This window comes from Pezoporus occidentalis, unplaced genomic scaffold (assembly GCF_034315485.1).
Source record: "Pezoporus occidentalis ecotype Australia unplaced genomic scaffold, CSIRO_AGI_Poc_V1 ctg29, whole genome shotgun sequence".
NCBI classification, from domain to species: Eukaryota; Metazoa; Chordata; class Aves; order Psittaciformes; family Psittacidae; genus Pezoporus; species Pezoporus occidentalis.
This window is the reverse complement of record NW_026914829.1, coordinates 1506477-1523332: the sequence shown is the minus strand read 5'-3', so window position 1 is coordinate 1523332 and position 16856 is coordinate 1506477. Positions and strand designations below refer to the sequence as shown.

The following is a 16856-nucleotide window of genomic DNA, read 5'->3' as shown; positions in this document are numbered from 1 at the left end:
TGTCTGTTTGTTGGTTTTGGGTGTTTTTGTTAAAGCCTTTATTTTTTATGGCTGCCTTGATCAATCCCTACTTTAATATATCTTTGTATTTGGATTAGAGCTGTTCCTTCACATCCTTGTTTTGGAAATTGTGGTTCTTGTTGTAAAGATAGTATGAAGTTGGATTGACACTGTTATCTCAGATTTCGGTTTATTCATTCTTTGTTCTTGTACTGTTAGTGGTGTAACTATTGTAGCAGAAACAAACAGAATAACATTCTAGGAAAATCTGTTCATCTCTGCCACAGAAGGCTTCAAAAACTATGCCTGGTCTTAAGCCAGACTTTATTATGCTGAGCAGTGCAGCACATATGAAGGGGAAGCTTGTTCTGGAACTGCCTATGGAGATAAGAGGTTAAATAATTTAGGTAGAACTGTAGAAAGCCTGCTGGGAACTGTGGGCTCATCTTTAAACGTATTTAGTGCTTGATAGTGCATTTAGTGCTTGGTCGTCTGTTGGGGGGGAAGAAGCAAGGTAGCTTCCCAGGGATTGAGTGTTCTTTGAGATACCCTGTCAGTAGACGTACCCACAGTGCAGTCACCCTCCCTTTTAAATATGAGTCCCATATGATGTAATCCGGCTTGTCTGGGTTCTAAAAGAACTCAGGAGGCAAAAGCACTCTAATCCTCCTTGTACAGTGTTTTTTTAAATATGAAAGAAATAGCATGAGTGACAGCACAGGTAGTTCTAGGATATGGAAAAAACCGCAACAGCTGGGCTTGACAGATTGTGTAGAGGCAATTCACAGGCTGTGGATGTGCATGTAGACCGCATGCCTTCAGACCCTCCTTGTTCTCTAGGAGTACTTAGCACTGGGTAAGGAAATACTCCTGGTAATAATTTATATTTCAGCCTCTCTAATGTGCCTCCTAAAGGAACTTTTTTTTTTTTTTTACCCTGCCTGGTAAATTGTAGGAAGAGCCTCGAGTAAGTCAGTAGCCTGCCTCAGCTAAAAGTAACCTTTGCCACAAACCTTTCTGTGCTTTCCTCCTAAGCCTTCCATGTCATTTTTCTCAATGTGATTTAACAAAAAATAGTGTATTTATCAAATGATTATATGGATGATAATCAGAAATAAATGGTCTGACAGCATATTGAAATTTTCTTGTGCAATGCACAAGACATCTCACTTAGAAAGTAAACTCTGTGAAAATGATAGCTCTTTTTTCGTGCAAAAAAACCAAACACGTAGGGAGCAGATATCTGTCACATGATAAGCTCAAAATCAAGAAGTTCACCAGCTGCCTAAAAAATGGAGACATGTTAATTGTGTCATGGTAATCTTAACTGCTGTATGTAAAAATGTCATTGCCTTCCTGATAGCATGTGAAGCTACTACTTCAGGCTTTGTGTCAAGTTAACTTTAACTTAAAAAACCCCTAAATTCTTAAAACAAAAAACTTAAAAAAAAATACTAGCAAAGATAGTAAATCTTTCATAACTTGCAATTTCATGTCCTAGTCTTATGTTTGGATGAGGGAGGAAAACCAGATTAGTTCTTGGACATCAAGCTATTAGTTGCCATCCTTTTACCTTCAGTATTACTTGAAGTGCCACTGCCACTGTAATTGGGATTATCTTTTTCTTTTCAAAAAATACTGTTGAAAAAGGACATAAAATTCTTAGATGTTTGGAAACACTAGTGTTAATTTACCACCAGCTTTGTAAAATCCAATTTTATTTACAGTGTGTCTCAGAGAAAAATACAGTTGTGAGGAAAGACTTTATACATCAAAATTTTACCTTTTATTTTCATAATCCGGGTAAGTTAAATATGCTCTTTCAATTAAAAGTTTTCAAATATTTGATGAGTTCTCCTCAACCGTGTTGAGGTCTTCTCAACTATGTTTAAGAAAAACTGTCTTGAACAGTGTCATGAGGATCCCACATCTTCAAAATAAACATTTGGACTAACATAACAAATTATTTGTGGTGAGAGTTGAAAGGTGTATGTGTGTGTAGAGACTGTATGCTTGTCTCATGTAAAAATATAGATGTGAGTGTTCACACAAATATTCTGTATCATTTAGATTCTTAATAGAGAAGTAAATGGTATTTCAGGTAACCCAGGCTCTATCCTGATTTTAGCCAAGTGGAATAACTTGGCTGGTATTTAGAGGGCCTCCAACTTCTCTTCAGGAAGAGCTTCTGGTTTTGTGATTATGTTTAAAACAAAATAGAGGGTTACTTTATGGAGGACAGGAATATAGAACAGTACATGTATTGGCCCTTAATACTCAGTGGTAAGAAAATTATTATTTTTTTAATGGAAAGAAAATGATTTTTTTTTTAAATCAAAAAAACCTTGCTGTTAACTACAGAGCTTACTGAAATTTTAGTATACCATATGCATCCTGGTCTAGCTCCATAAAATAAGGGAATGCGGGTAATGATTTAATTGCCAAGATATCAGCCTTTTTTAAAAGAAAGGTGAATGGATTGCTGAGACTGCTTGACTTGCATTTATGCAGCAGTCAGATCAGATGAGTACACTTGGATAACCAAGGACTAAAAAATGCTGTGCTTTGAAGCAGTGATTGCTGCAGGCCAGACCTGGCTTAACAGCTGAAATGCCCCGTTCCTCCTTCCCCGCTGTCCTCGTGTTCAGTAGTTTCAACTTCCACTTGACAAACCAGCTGCTTTGAACCTCCTATTCATTTAACTGGTGGTTACTATTGCTAGCTCAAGGCATGAGTTTAAAATGTGGTCACAGTCTGACATCTGCCTAGCAGCTAAGGTTATGAAATGGATGTGATCTCTCAGCAAAATATTAAAATCCTTCATATTCATGCAGTCTACCTACGAACTGATGGAGTTTGGCTCAGATTTTCATACAAATAATCCTGTGCACACAAGCACAACAAGAGCAGCTTTTTCTGGGGTATATTTATTTGTAGATTATAAATAGAAATTGCAGCCTGTTAGTTAGTCCATGTTAGTATTATACAATGGTTAGGGTTGGAAAGGACTCTAAGATCATCTAGTTCCAACCCCCCTGCCATGGGCAGGGACACCTCACCCTAGGCCATTTTGCCCAAGGCTCTGTCCAGCCTGGCCTTGAACACCACCAGGGATGGAGCATTCACAACTTCCTTGGGCAACCCATTCCTGTGCCTCACCACCCTCACAGTAAAGAACTTCCTCCTTATATCTAACCTAAACTTCCCCTGTTTAAGTTTTAACTCATTACCCCTTGTCCTATCACTACAGTCCGTAATGAAGAGTCCCTCCCCAGCGTCATTGTAGGCCCCCTTCAGATACTGGAAAGCTGCTATGAGGTCTCCATGCAGCCTTCTCTTCTCCAGGCTTCTCAGCCTGTCTTCATATGAGGTGCTCCAGTCCCCTGATCATCCTCGTGGCCCTCCTCTGCACTTGTTCCAACAGTTCCATGTCCTTAAAATGTTGAGCACACCAGAAATGCACACAGTACTCCAGGTGAGGTCTCACAAGAGCAGAGTAGAGGGGCAGGATCACCTCCTTTGACCTGCTGGTCATGCTCCTTTTGCTGCAGCCCAGGATACAGTTGGCTTTCTGGGCTGCGAGCGCACACTGAAGCCGGCTCATGTTCATTTTCTCATTGACCAACACCCCCAAGTCCTTCTCTGCAGGGCTGCTCAGAATCTCTTCTTTGCCCAACCTGTAGCTGTGCCTCGGATTGCTCTGACCCAGGTGTAGGACCTTGCACTTGTCATGGTTAAACTTCATGAGGTTGGCATCAGCCCACTCACAAACGTGTCAAGGTCCCTCTGGATGGCATTCCTTCCCTCCAGCGTATCAACTGAACCACACAGCTTGGTGTCATCAGCAAACTTGCTGAGGGTGCACTCAATCCCACTGTCCATGTCCCTGACAAAGATGTTGAACAAGACCGGTCCCAACACTGATCCCTGAGGGACACCACTTGTTACTGGTCTCCAGCTGGACATTGAGCCATTGACCACAACTCTTTGTGTGCGGCCATCCAACCAATTCTTTATCCACCGAGTGGTCCATCCATCAAATTGATGTCTCTCCAATTTTGAGACAAGGATGTCGTGTGGGACAGTGTTGAATGCTTTGCACAAGTCCAGGTAGATGACATCAACTGCTCTACCCCTGTCCATCAGTTCTGTAGCTCCATCATAGAAGGCCACCAAATTGGTCAGGCAGGATTTCCCCTTAGTGAAGCCATGCTGGCTGTCACCAAGCACCTTGTTGTTTTTCATGTGCCTTAGCATGCCATCCAGGAGAATCTGCTCCAAGCTTTTGCCAGGCACAGAGGTGAGACTGACTGGTCTGTAATTCCCAGGGTCATCCATTTTCCCCTTCTTGAAAATGGGGGTTATATTTCCCTTTTTCCAGTCATCGGGAACTTCACCTGACTGCCATGATTTTTCATATATGTTTGCTTGCCTTTACTTGTGTGCTGGAGTCACCAAGGTGAAGCTATGCTGATGGTGCTAAAAGTGTGGTGTTTTGTTTTTGTGTTTTCTTAATAAGATTCTTAAAGAGTGTATGTTTAACTATGCATGCTGTTTTAAGTTACCTGTACATACGTAAGAAGTTGGTGGTGATTGTTACAATGTAAAACATGTTGAAATTTTAAATTTGTATGAAAGTAGTTTTTAAAATACAGCCTAACTTGGCAGCAGTAGAATTATGAAATACGTGTTATAGAACTATACTATATTAGGTATATGTCAGCAATATCCATAGTGCAATGCTTGTACCTTTTGCAGGCCTAGGTAGACACCTGTATACTGATACTAAGCAAATTTAATATATGTTTTTTTTTACGATAATTTTAGTTAATGTACCAGTTGACTATTATTCTGCAATAGTGTGACATACTTGATTTTTTCTTTTAGATTTCTAGGTTTATTCTTTCAGAAAAGTTTAATGTTTTAACTTGGCATAGGAAAGAGTTACAAGAAAAATACACTTAAAACAGTCAAATTACATAATATAGTTATGCCTATTGAAAAAAATAGTGTACACAGTTATGTCTATATAGAAGTCATATAGCGCAAAGTAGTATGTAAATGTTTCTGTACAAATGCAAATATTTCTGTACAAATGTAGATATATTTAATATAGCTTAATGGACTGTACATATTATGCGATTTATAGAAGGCTGTTTAGGTACACTATGACTTCTAGTTCAAATGTTTGGAAACAAATATACCTCTTTCAGTGATGTCTTGCTATTTATTTCAAATAACATTGTAATTTTAGAGAAATTATTTTTCACTGTTTGGCTTTGTTAACTTGTAAATATTTCTGCTAACTTCCAATTCAGTATGTTTGTGCTTAGTTATTTTTAATAGAAGAAAGTATGTCTCATCTGATGTTGTGTAAAGTCTTATCTGTACAGGGTGATTTCTTCCATCATTCTTGCTATGTACTGTCAAGTTTTTTTAGCTAATATTTTACAAATTGAACTTTGCTTTGTTTTAGCTGACAGCACGATCGCTGCCATCCATACAGTCTGATGAGCGACTACAACCTCTGCTTAATCATCTCAGGTAACATAAACTGAAAGCACGAATGTATTATTTCATGCTGATGAAAGTAATGCTGTTAGTTGACTGTTTTACTTACAGGGTTGTTTGGTTGTTTTTTTTTCACACACCTCATATGTGCCAAAACACCCTGACAGTATCCCTTCACCCTAGCAAAAGCTTTATAAATCACAGGAACCATAATTTACAGAGCTAGTGTTGCTTCTAAGTAACAGGAAAACATTTGTAGCTTTTATAAAAACTTTTAAAATAGTAGATACAAAGTTATTAAGCTTCTTTACAAACAAAACAGATTCCAAATTACACTGCTCAGAGTATGGACCTTCACTATTTTATGCTCTATGGTCTTTTTGAAAGATTTCACTGTCGCTGAGAAATGCAGTCCTATTTTGTTGTTTTGATGGACGTAAGGAGAGAGATGAACATGTGGACTGTTAAGGTGCCCTACAACACAGTTGAAATAGTTGGCCTGTCTCTTAGTAGTTATACAGTATATAGAAGCTTTCTGCTTTCCTTGAATGTGGTGCTGAAGAGTAAGAAAACATACTTTTCTGATCTTCTTCGGGTTAAGCATAGATTTGGTCTCTTTCTTATGTATGTGATTAATTTTTACCACTTTATATTGTTCGTGAGAGTTTTCTTGCTATAGTAATATGCAGGAGGCCAAAGTCCATGCAATTACCAGGAGATACATTGCCTTAGAATCACTGAATAATTTACCTTGGAGTGAACCTTTGGAGATATTTAAGCTAGCCACTACTCAATGCAGATCCAGTTAGATCAGGTTGCTCAGGTATTTATTTAGTTGAAATTTTAATATCTCTAAGGATATAAATTTGCTTAAATATTGCATGTCAGTAATGAAAACTCTGTATTTAAACATATACAGCTTTCTATTAAGATTGCTGAAATGATGTTGGATGAATTAGAAATTGAAACAGTGAGACTCCATCATGACAGGACTGCCCTGGAATTAGGATGCAGGTCTAGTTAGCATTCTCTCTATTTCCTGTGCTGCTCTACTGCTCTGTACCCAAACCCTGATATTTTATTTTGGTTAAAAAAAAGAAATAAATTATTACATAGGAACAGCTTCATGTTTTGTTGCTTTTAGTGTATAAGAGAATAGGAAAAATAGCTTTGATTATATCTCTGCTTATTTAAATATGATTGGAATTTGTTCAAGAGCAGTGAAAAAAAAAATATTGTAGCGTGTTACGTAGCTGGTTGGGTGATACTTCTGGGTGCCTATAACCTTCCATCTTACCACGCATTTTACTGGGATTTTAAAAAATACGCCTCAGTGGCATACCTTTTTGCATTTAAAGCTAAAGAGCAATTAGGTTGGCTTGTTATAAATCATGCTTCCTAGGAGTAATTACTGAGAAATTTGAGATTTCTTTTGATACATGCTGTGCCTCTATGTGAGCAGGATAGCAGTCAAGCAATTGGAGTTCTCTCTGTGCTCTTTTTTTTTAATATGGGAAAAGGGAAGGTTGTAACGAAAGCTGGTTTAACAGCAGCTACTTTAACAGGGGTACTGCAGTCATGTAAAAGGTATTTTTGGCACATTCTTAGGTTAACTTGGGTATGTCACCAACTGAAAAATACTATGCAAATGTTTCCAAATTGCCTTTTTGGAAGTTCCTTTAAAATAGGCAAAATATATCAAACCTTACAACTTGAAAAACAAGCTCTGGCAGTGAAGAGACAGATGACCAGATAGCTCTTCTCTGGTATTTATTTCTGAGAATCTGTGATTTGCTTTTGCTTCATCTTGCTCCTAAGAAAAGAGAATATTAGTTAGTTATAGGCTTTACCTTTGTTGTGTGAATTCTTGCAGCAGTATTTATTTTTGGCATAGTCAATAGTGCTTTGTCAGGGGAGCAAAAACTTTTGATCAAAATGTATGAAAAAAGCATGTAGTTGAAGGTTACAGAGCAGTTTGGTTGTTAATACCCCACACATTTTTTAGAAGTTATTCATGTCTGCTTGTGATTTATAAAATAGATAGTCCTCAGGAAAGGTCATTTTACTGTGGAGTTTGTCCATGTAGATATTTTAATCCATGCCCCCTTTTTTTTTTTTTCAAATGGATGTAACTTACTTTGTAATTGGACTCTTTGAGACTAAGTACGTATTTTATCTGTGACTTACGTCCTCTTTTTGTTCTATTCTGTTTCATTGGTACTTTTTAATATTAATTGTACTAGACAAAAAAAAAGAACATTTTTAACTAAAAGTGGTAAAATATTTGATACAAGATTATGCTTATGGATTTCATCTGCTGGTTCCTTGAGCTCCTTGGGACAGGAATCCAGCAGCCTAGCTGCTAAGGCCTCATGACCAGTGCTGGCCTCCTTATGCCCCACTCCAGCCTACCACATATTCTGAAGGGATAAAGCATACGCTTTTTCAGAGCATCACCTTTGAAGGCAGTTTGTAGGGTTCAGCTCTTTGGTGAGTGGTGTCAGGTATCAAGAAACCTTGACCTTGTAAAGGTCATATGTTACTCTTCAATATAAAAGTAAGGAAACTTTTATGAAAAACTTTTCCTGTTTGCTTACCATGCTGAGTATATTTGACCTTTTCAAAGTCTGAAAAGTAGAAGAATTTCTTCTTCTCCCCCAGCTTGACATTTAATTTTCTGTCCCTGCAGTAAAGTTTTCTACCAACTCCAGATATAATGGTCAGCAAGAGTCAGAGTATGTCTTCTTACTAACAGTAATTTCTGAAGTCTTATTTTGTTCACTTATTGTGTAGGAAAACTTTTGTGTCTTCTCTTTGGAGCTCTTCTTCACGGGCCAATTCTTTCTGTGGATGCCAGGATGAAGTAGTTTTCTTTAGCATAGTAATTTTTTTTTTCAGTATTGGTATGATTATCATAAATACTGTAGGATACAAGCAGATGATCTATAGTGATTATGGTAGAGCAGCTTGTATCACATCCTGGGATGTGATAACTGTCTGAATGGTCATTTTCATAATTGGTTGTTTAAAAAGAAAAATACTTTGCCTAAGCAACAGCTGTTTTCTGTTCTGTACTTCGATTGTAATATTGAGGGACTGATTTTTGTTTGTAGTTTGCCTGAGTGATGCAGATCTGGTTCTACAAGGGAATTTAGATACTACTCTAGTAGGATCAGTAGTAATAGACATTGCGCAAATACTGTTAATTATTTATCTATTGTTGTGTAATGAAAAAATTATCTATTAAGTATAGAAAGCTTGCTTAGTGCTCCAGTGTGTGCCAGAAATAAGTCTAGAGGACAAATGAATGCATATATAATTAAACTGTTTGTATTGTAGTAAAATCATCTCTTCGTTCTATGCTCTTCACACTATACAGCATTGAAATGTCACAAAATAGTCTGTAGTACCAAGTATCATCATTTAGCTAAATTCCTTTTTCCTGGAATTAACCTCTGTAAGCCTTCAGAAGATGTAAGAAATGATCTTTGTAAGTCAGTTGCAAAATCCCTCTTGCAAGAAGAAATTTTTTTTTACCCAGTCTTTGCTGATTTTTAGACCTGTATGCTGGTCTAAAATATTTGCAGCCCTTAACTGGTTAAATAATTTCTTTCTAAATTTGTAAACTTAAAAAAAAAATAAAAATAACAGTTTCAAATGATGCTGTATTGCTTTATTTTTCAGCCATTCTTATGTGGGCCCAGATTACAGTGTGCAAAAGAACACAGGAAAAATTTCTCTAGACCAGGTTGATGCTGTAAGTCCTCTGTGCTTATTGAGTTATATTGTATGTTCATACGTAACTTTTAAAATTTAAGTATTATATGTACAGACAACATATAAAGCTTTGATCTTTATTGGTTCATATTTGCTTTGTAAATCTTGAGTACTACTTGAATGAAATTGTGATAAAGTTTAAAATGGAGCAGAATTCACTGAAAATGCATCTAATCAGGCTTTAGGCTGGAGCTATAATGAATTGCTTAATCTGCTGCATAGTTCTGTGTGCTTTCACAAATACATAACAATTATAAGCAGAGTTTAACAAAATTTTCTTATTTAATAGTTTTGCAACCCATGATGTTTATTTTATGATTGTTGCATTGCAGTATTAGCCTTTTCAGTGCTCTTTTTTTGACTTTTGATTTGAAGGGTTCTTCAAAACAAAGTAAATGAAATGGATTGTAAAATCACATCATTGGTGCAGAGACAATTAAAACCACATTAAAACTCCTTTATCTGAACTTTAATAATTTATGTTTTTAGTGTCCATCTTAACCACAACAGTGTTCCTTTGGTAGTGAATTCCATGGCATGACTTGGATGGTAAAAGTAAAAACACAAAGCCCAAGTAAACTTGAATGTTACATTTTTCTGTATCTGAGATCTTGCTTTACAAGAAATACTGTTCTCCAGGGAAAAAACCTGCAGATTATTTGCAGTAGATTTTACTCATGCCTGTAGTTTTTCAAGATGTTTTAAAAAAACCCCATGCCCTCACATGATTCCCAACTACTCTAAGAAAAGTCACCTCTAAGAAAAATCACCTTGCCATTCCAGAAAGTAAAATAAAGAAGAAAGAAACATTGTAATGGAACTGTGGGTGTATTTTTCCTTACAGCAATTAAACAAATCCATGTTACTTTTTAGATAGTGTGTTACTACCACGTGTATTACTCTGTCCTTTGGATTTTGTTCTGGAGGTGGTTATTGGCTGTGAAGGCTTGCGGACACAGTTATCATTAGTCCCAGGGCACTTTGCACATGTATATCTTTTCTTCCAGCCACTGGCTTGTTCAAGTGATGCCAGTTAATAATCACAATAAGCATATATCCGTCCTACAAACGAAATGATTAGTATGCCTTAAATACAAGTTTCTCTCTTGACAGCTTTCTGTGAGATCATTCCCACTGTGCATGCGCCAGTTGCACAAAGCTCTACGTGATAACCATCATCTCCGTCACGGGGGCCGTATGCAATACGGACTGTTCTTAAAAGGCATCGGCTTGACCCTGGAACAGGCACTGGAATTCTGGAAGAAAGAATTTATCAGAGGAAAAGTGGATGCAGACAAGGTAGTTAAATGAAAAATATCTAAATATGTGAATGTGAGGATGTAATTAACATGCATATTGTACTCCATATTAGAATAGATACTTAAAAGTAGATAATTGGGCACAAGGCACAGTAATGTCTATGATTTTATTCATTTTGTTGGTCATCCTCCTGAAGCCTAAGGATACAAAGCAAGCTACAAAGAGCCTTTTTATAGGTGAGGACTAGAAAAGTCTTACTAAATCAATAGGAAACCAATGGCCTTTATGAAATACATATGAATGTGACTAAATGAATTCACCAAGCAGTGACCACAAACAGTACTATCTGAAAAGCAAGGTTAGCCTTTTTTGTTGGTTAATCAAAAAAATAATTGGACAGCTGTGTATGTGCTGAGCTTGTCTGAGCAAATTTACAGTCTAATAATAAAAGTAGAAACTGAAGGTGAGCGAAGACAGAACATTTTCTAGACAATAGTGAGAAAATGCTGTTCAGTGCAATAGAAGGTATTATTAGGTATATTAGTCAATGGCCTAACCCTTTCTAATACTGGTGAGAGTACTGTGACTGAGGAAAGTGTAACATATATGTGCTGTGTTTTTGAGAGCATGAAAAATATATCCTGTTTTTTGGAGGTTTGCGACCCGTTCCTTACCTTGAACAAGCTAGGTAGAATCAAGCAGGCTTTTTCACTCATCTATCTGCCTGGCCTGTGGTATGTGTTAGAACAAAAATTCCCAGATCTTATGACAGTTTTGTTTGGATTGTGATACTTCGTGTTTGATGCTGTGAGATCTCAGCTTTCCAGATTGCTATGAAGTATTTTGTAGTGTTTGGTAGACAGTATTTTGTCAGCTTAGGTTCTGTGGGACATGGCTATTTATACAAGACATGGGGCAACAAGTACTGCTTGCTGCAGTGAATTATGGTATGTATGCCTTCAAGTCCCACAAGAATTCTTTCCTAAGCATTTTTGGCACACAACTTCCTTCCTGTTAAGGACTTCAGTCTCTGCTGAGAGAGTTCCAGGGATTCGATTTTCCTGGCTGTTCCATTTCTTTTCCAGATGATCTTAGGAGGTCCTTGGATCTGGATTCAGGTGGGAGGCTTTACCTTGATTGCAAACAGCTGGTTGGGAATGTTTCTAACAGGGCCAACCACAAATTCAATGAGGGGAGGCTTGGACTAGAGACCTCCTGAGGTTCTTTCCAGGTTGAATTATTTCGTGATTCTGCATAGAAGTATAAATGCATTTTTGGGAGGGCCAGCCACTAGAGGGAGACAAGATCATAAAAAATAAGCAAATTTGATGTACAGATGTAAAACGGAATTGCTTATGCTATACTGCTTTGTAGGTCTATACAATTATAACACACCCTCCTCACCCCTGTGTGTTTAAATAAAAATGGAAATAGGCACTTGGTAATCTGCAGGACAGTGCTTTTAAGCACACATGACTATCCCCAGGGCAATTTATAACGCATGGATGATGTGGTGGTTCTTTAAAACAACCTCCACCTCCTTAAATCCCCAGGAATATTTCCTTTATCAGTCACTTAGCCACATTTGGTTTTGGTATTTTACTAAATTTACATTTGTTTGAGTTTTGGGGGTTGATTTGCAGCTAGATTCCTTTTTTACTTGCCCCCTTTATATTGGGTAATGTTGCCTCCTATTTTGGGAACATATTTTGATTCATAAATCAGAAAAGCATCTTTATTCTGTCCTATTTTTATTATCTTTCTCTAGTTAAATGTAATTTGCTGTATTCTTGAATGATTTTAAACTTTACAAGTCTGCAGCTTAGAGTGACATGTTGAACAGCAAGCCACAATACTTAACATCTAAGAGATAAAGATATAAATATAATTGAAATTCTTCTATACAGATTAAAATCTGGTCTTTAATGGTACGTCACTAGTACTGTAATGCAAATAGATGGCCAGATTGAATTCTCAATGTGTAAAGGCTACTACAGAACTTTCAGAAAATGTTTGCTGTCTTCTGGAATGTATGTTAAAAAAAAGTAATAGAAGAGCATCATATATTACCTGTAAGCACTTATGCCCCTGAATTCTGTGGAATTGTTTGTCATGGTAATAAAGCATTAATACAGTTAAATATATTGACCTTGCTTTCACTGATTATCGTGGGACTAGGTAGTCAAGCTCTTGATTAAATTGTATTTTTGTTAAACTTCTAATGAAATGAAATAATATTTTTTCCTTCCATCAGCAACTGTAAAAATTAGCTTCAGTAGAACCATTTACTGTCTGTATTTCTCTTTCATTACTTGGAAATTATCATTTTATACTGTAGTTGTAGTGAGATAGAATGAGTGAATTTTAAAGATGTTTCATGAATCATTTTTATTCTGTACTGGCAAAATGACACTATTCGTAACATTATTGTATGTTGAATGGCGATGCTTACAAGGTATAACTGAGCATAAAGAAAGTTTTTTTTTATGGTATGTTTCCAAATGTTTTTTGTATTCTACAAAGTTAGCTCTTGAAATGGATTTAATAGCAGTCATTTAAAAAGTGATTTAATTGTCAGAAGAAACATGAAAATCCATTTTCATGTACAAGCTCATTTTGCTGCCTAAACTTACAATTGAATTTGTATTTAAAGAAAAGTTTTAATGTAAGCTTGAAGAAAAACAGTAATGTGCAATTGTTTATGAGGGTTTCAAGACAGTAGGTGGTCCAAGTGCATCCTAGGCATGGAGGCTTGAAGTGAAAATTAATCTTTAATTTGAATTTCAACCAAAAAGGCTAAAGAAAAGGACTCTCGGATATCACTATTCCCTATTTCTTTTGTGTGGTTTGGTTTGCATTTTGTTGAGTGTTTTTGGTTTTTTTAGTATAGTCCTTTATGTCATTTCTCTGAACAGCCAGGTCTGTGAAATCCAAGTATTTGTGCAAAAGTGTGAAATGGCTCAACCAAGGTGCCACAGCTCCACTATGGCAAAGAAGCTGAACAGCCTTTGCAACAGTGATACACTGAACACCAAGTTAAAAATGCCCATAGTTTGAGGTCATGTTAGTTTCCAGAAATCAGCTTTATAACAGTGCATCAGTCATGAGGAGTTCTACTCCTTTGATACAGCTTCATTAATGTTTTATTTTTTTGTTATTTTTGCATATAAAATGAAGTCTGGAGTTTACTGTGTACATTGTTCAAATGGGACATATCCATTGTTGAAGGTGATATTCATGTGAAGAGAGATGGCTGCTGAGATTGATCAGTTGGTGTGATCTTGCCTGAAGAGTTACTTTTATATTTTAATAAACAATATGCAGAAGAGGTGTTTTGAGTGTGTTTTACAGTGAAAATTCATGCGACTAGGCATGAGAATTAAAAGCATCACTTGAAGCCATAAATGCATGAGTTGCTGTTGTTGCTTGCATCTGAGTCAAGCTGAATTAATACTGCTTTCTTGTTGGTTGTAGCTGGAAAAAGATTTTGTTTTCTTTTGGCCACGGTAATTTGCTAATAAGAAGCAGTGAGGAGTTGGACTCAAATCCTGAGGACTTACATTTTAGATAGCCATTATTCTTCCCCATTTGATTCCATATGAATGGTTGAAGCTGAGGCTGAAAACTGGGATTTTTTTACAAAAACTCTGTAGTCTGGCTATGGAGTTCAGCTGAATGAAAATAAACTTCCTCTGCCATTAAAATTGGGTTATTTTTGACATTAAATGTATCACAGTATGTGTGTTAAGTCTATGCAAAATTCTTGCAATCTTATGTTATTTTTATTAAGAGTTCTGTATTATAGATGGGAATTTGTCCTTTGTATGCTGTGCTTGCTACCATTCTCTCTTGTGGAGCACTTGAGAATTTGGAAACATTTGGATGAATACTGCTGGCATATTATTGACTGCATGGTTTGATTTCTTCAATTTGCTTGTATACCTATTGAACAAAGCATTGGGAAGGAAATGGGTAATGGACTGTGGAAGTGAGAGGACTGAGAAAGAATGCTCACAGGGGTTGCATTTGGTTGTATTCCAAGCAGTATGGTGCTTAGGGACATGGTTTAGTTGTGGACTTGGCAAGTGTTAGGTTTACAGTTTGACTCAGTGATCTTAAACATCTTTTCTAAGATAAATGATTCTGTGATTCTGTGTAATGATTACTGGAAAGGTACTGTTAACTTTTAACTTTATATAAACATATATGTAATAAATTTATATGTATTGTGTGTGTATATGTATATATAACATGCACATGATTTAATTGTATTCAGAAGTTTAAAAAATTGGATTAAGAATAGTAATAATATAGGGCAGGTGGTGCATAATGTACTATTGAATTCAACTACTTAACTTAGGTGGTATTTAAATGTAAAGGTAGAATATTCAGTGGTAAAGAGATACTCTCCCACCCCCAAAATTAATGATGCTTTTTAGTGTCAATTAACGGAGTTGTTTATATTTCCAAAATTAGCCATTTTCACACCCTTCCCACATATACCCACCCTCCCCTAGTGGCAGATGCTTCATCAATTCCCTGTACTTTTTGGCAGGGGAGTAATCTGCAACTTCACTTGGTACTGTTTTCTTTCAGTGTCAATTAGAATTTTGTTTTGCCTGCCACACCTGGAGGCCTGAGCACTAGAAGGAATAAACCCAAACCAGTGCCTTACTTTTTTACCCTTTTACTTGTAAGCATATATTTTACTTTAAGACAATGTTTGCCTGACCTTTTAAACCCAAGGTTCTTACTGGCTTATCAGTAAAGTTAAGGATACTAAAGAGAAAGTGTCTTTGGGGCGTAATTATGTAGATTTAAGAGAATGATGAAGTTTTAATTATGCCCCGTAGCTAATGTAGACGCATATTAAACTCGGTCATACTTCTGTGTATTCCCCTCTGACACTTTGTTTTCTCAGGCTGTAAATTACTAATCAGCATCTCAGTGTACCTTAGTTATCTAAGTTTACTGAATAGTGACAAGAATCTGTTTCACTCTCATTTCCTATTTTAACTTTTTTTTTAATGACAGCATTTTTGTTACTGAAACATTGTGGTTTTTTTTAAATTTAAAAATGCTATTTTTTGTGTAATAAATTTGAAATTTTAAAGCAGTATTTCTTATATGAAATGCAATTGGTATAAAACCATTGTTTTTTCACCATTTTTTTTTTGTGGGTGTTATTCAAATAGATATCAACTAATGATGATGTACTAGAAAACATAAATAATTTAGGCTGTGATGTAGTTGGAGGTTATTGTGTAGGCACATAAATACTCTAGGAATCACGTTAATTGCTATGGTACAAGTGTGTGTTCTTTCACTCCAAACATAATTGCCTTTTCAGTTGCTACCAGATTTCTCAATTATGTTCTACGAAAACTGGAATTCTCCAATCTTTGTTGTGAAACCAAAGTTGTGGAGGCGTTTTCCTGTGATTATTTACTTTGAAGTACTTCAGTTTATTCAGCCTTTTTTTTTAACCTGTATCTTCTCTTCCTTTTGATTCTCAGTTTTCATCATCTGACTTATAAGGGAAAATTTTGGATGGTCTTTAAGCATGTGGCATGTCTTAGGAACATAATCTCTCTTCCATGATATTAACTGCACTGCTGGCATAATTATAGTGAAGTTTTTTTAACTATACTAGCTACAAGAAGAGAAAGAAATAGAATCAGTTTCCATGGTTGTTACATATTAAGCCCTGAAATCTGTACTATGTAATCTGGTGTATGAGATTCTTGCACTGACAAGAATGAAAGCAATAAATATCTTTCCTGTATTAAAACTAATTTAGGTCAGAATTGGCTCTCTTATGACTTGTTTTATTCCCAGCAGCACACATTTGCTTTCCATACTGTGGTATCTTTTTAAAATTGTATGTATAAAAAAAGGATGGTAAAGGTAGACCTTAAATTTTCTAAGATTTCTTTTGTAGTCTTCAACCACTTGTCAGACTTGCACTATTTTTGCTGTAGAAAGGCTGTGTACTTGTCAGCAGAGTTTCCTATTTTATTAGCCATCACAGCAACAGCAAGTAAGTCCATGGCATTTTAAGAAAAGTAATAGATGGTTATGCCTATCCAGTTGCCAAATTTCTAAGTTCAGCAAATGTGAAGTATCTGAGTGTCACCAAGTATGTTCTTTAGCAGGCTTTGTCAAATACCTTCTTAACTTTACAGCTCTCTGTATCCAGCTGCTGAAACTTATCTGCTATATGTTGCCACACATCCCACCAGTAATGTGTTTAAGCTCTTCAGCTGTTTACCCCAGGTTCTGAGTCAGAGGTTAACTGGTCCTGAAAT

The 16856-nt window shown here is 36.3% G+C and overlaps 1 protein-coding gene across 3 annotated transcripts in view; it reads left to right on the top strand.

Moving 5' to 3' along the window:
- The window catches only part of PRIM2 (DNA primase subunit 2), a 102286-nt gene that overhangs the window by 61075 nt on the left and 24355 nt on the right, over positions 1-16856 (top strand). For 2 of the 3 annotated variants that reach the window (XM_062626124.1, XM_062626125.1), the window contains 3 exons: positions 5477-5544; positions 9196-9268; positions 10402-10587. In XM_062626124.1, coding sequence (XP_062482108.1) covers positions 5477-5544; positions 9196-9268; positions 10402-10587 — 327 coding nt within the window. Of the gene's footprint in view, positions 1-5476; positions 5545-9195; positions 9269-10401; positions 10588-11633; positions 13875-16856 lie in introns of those variants that run through there. The other variant, XM_062626126.1, reaches the window with a different exon arrangement.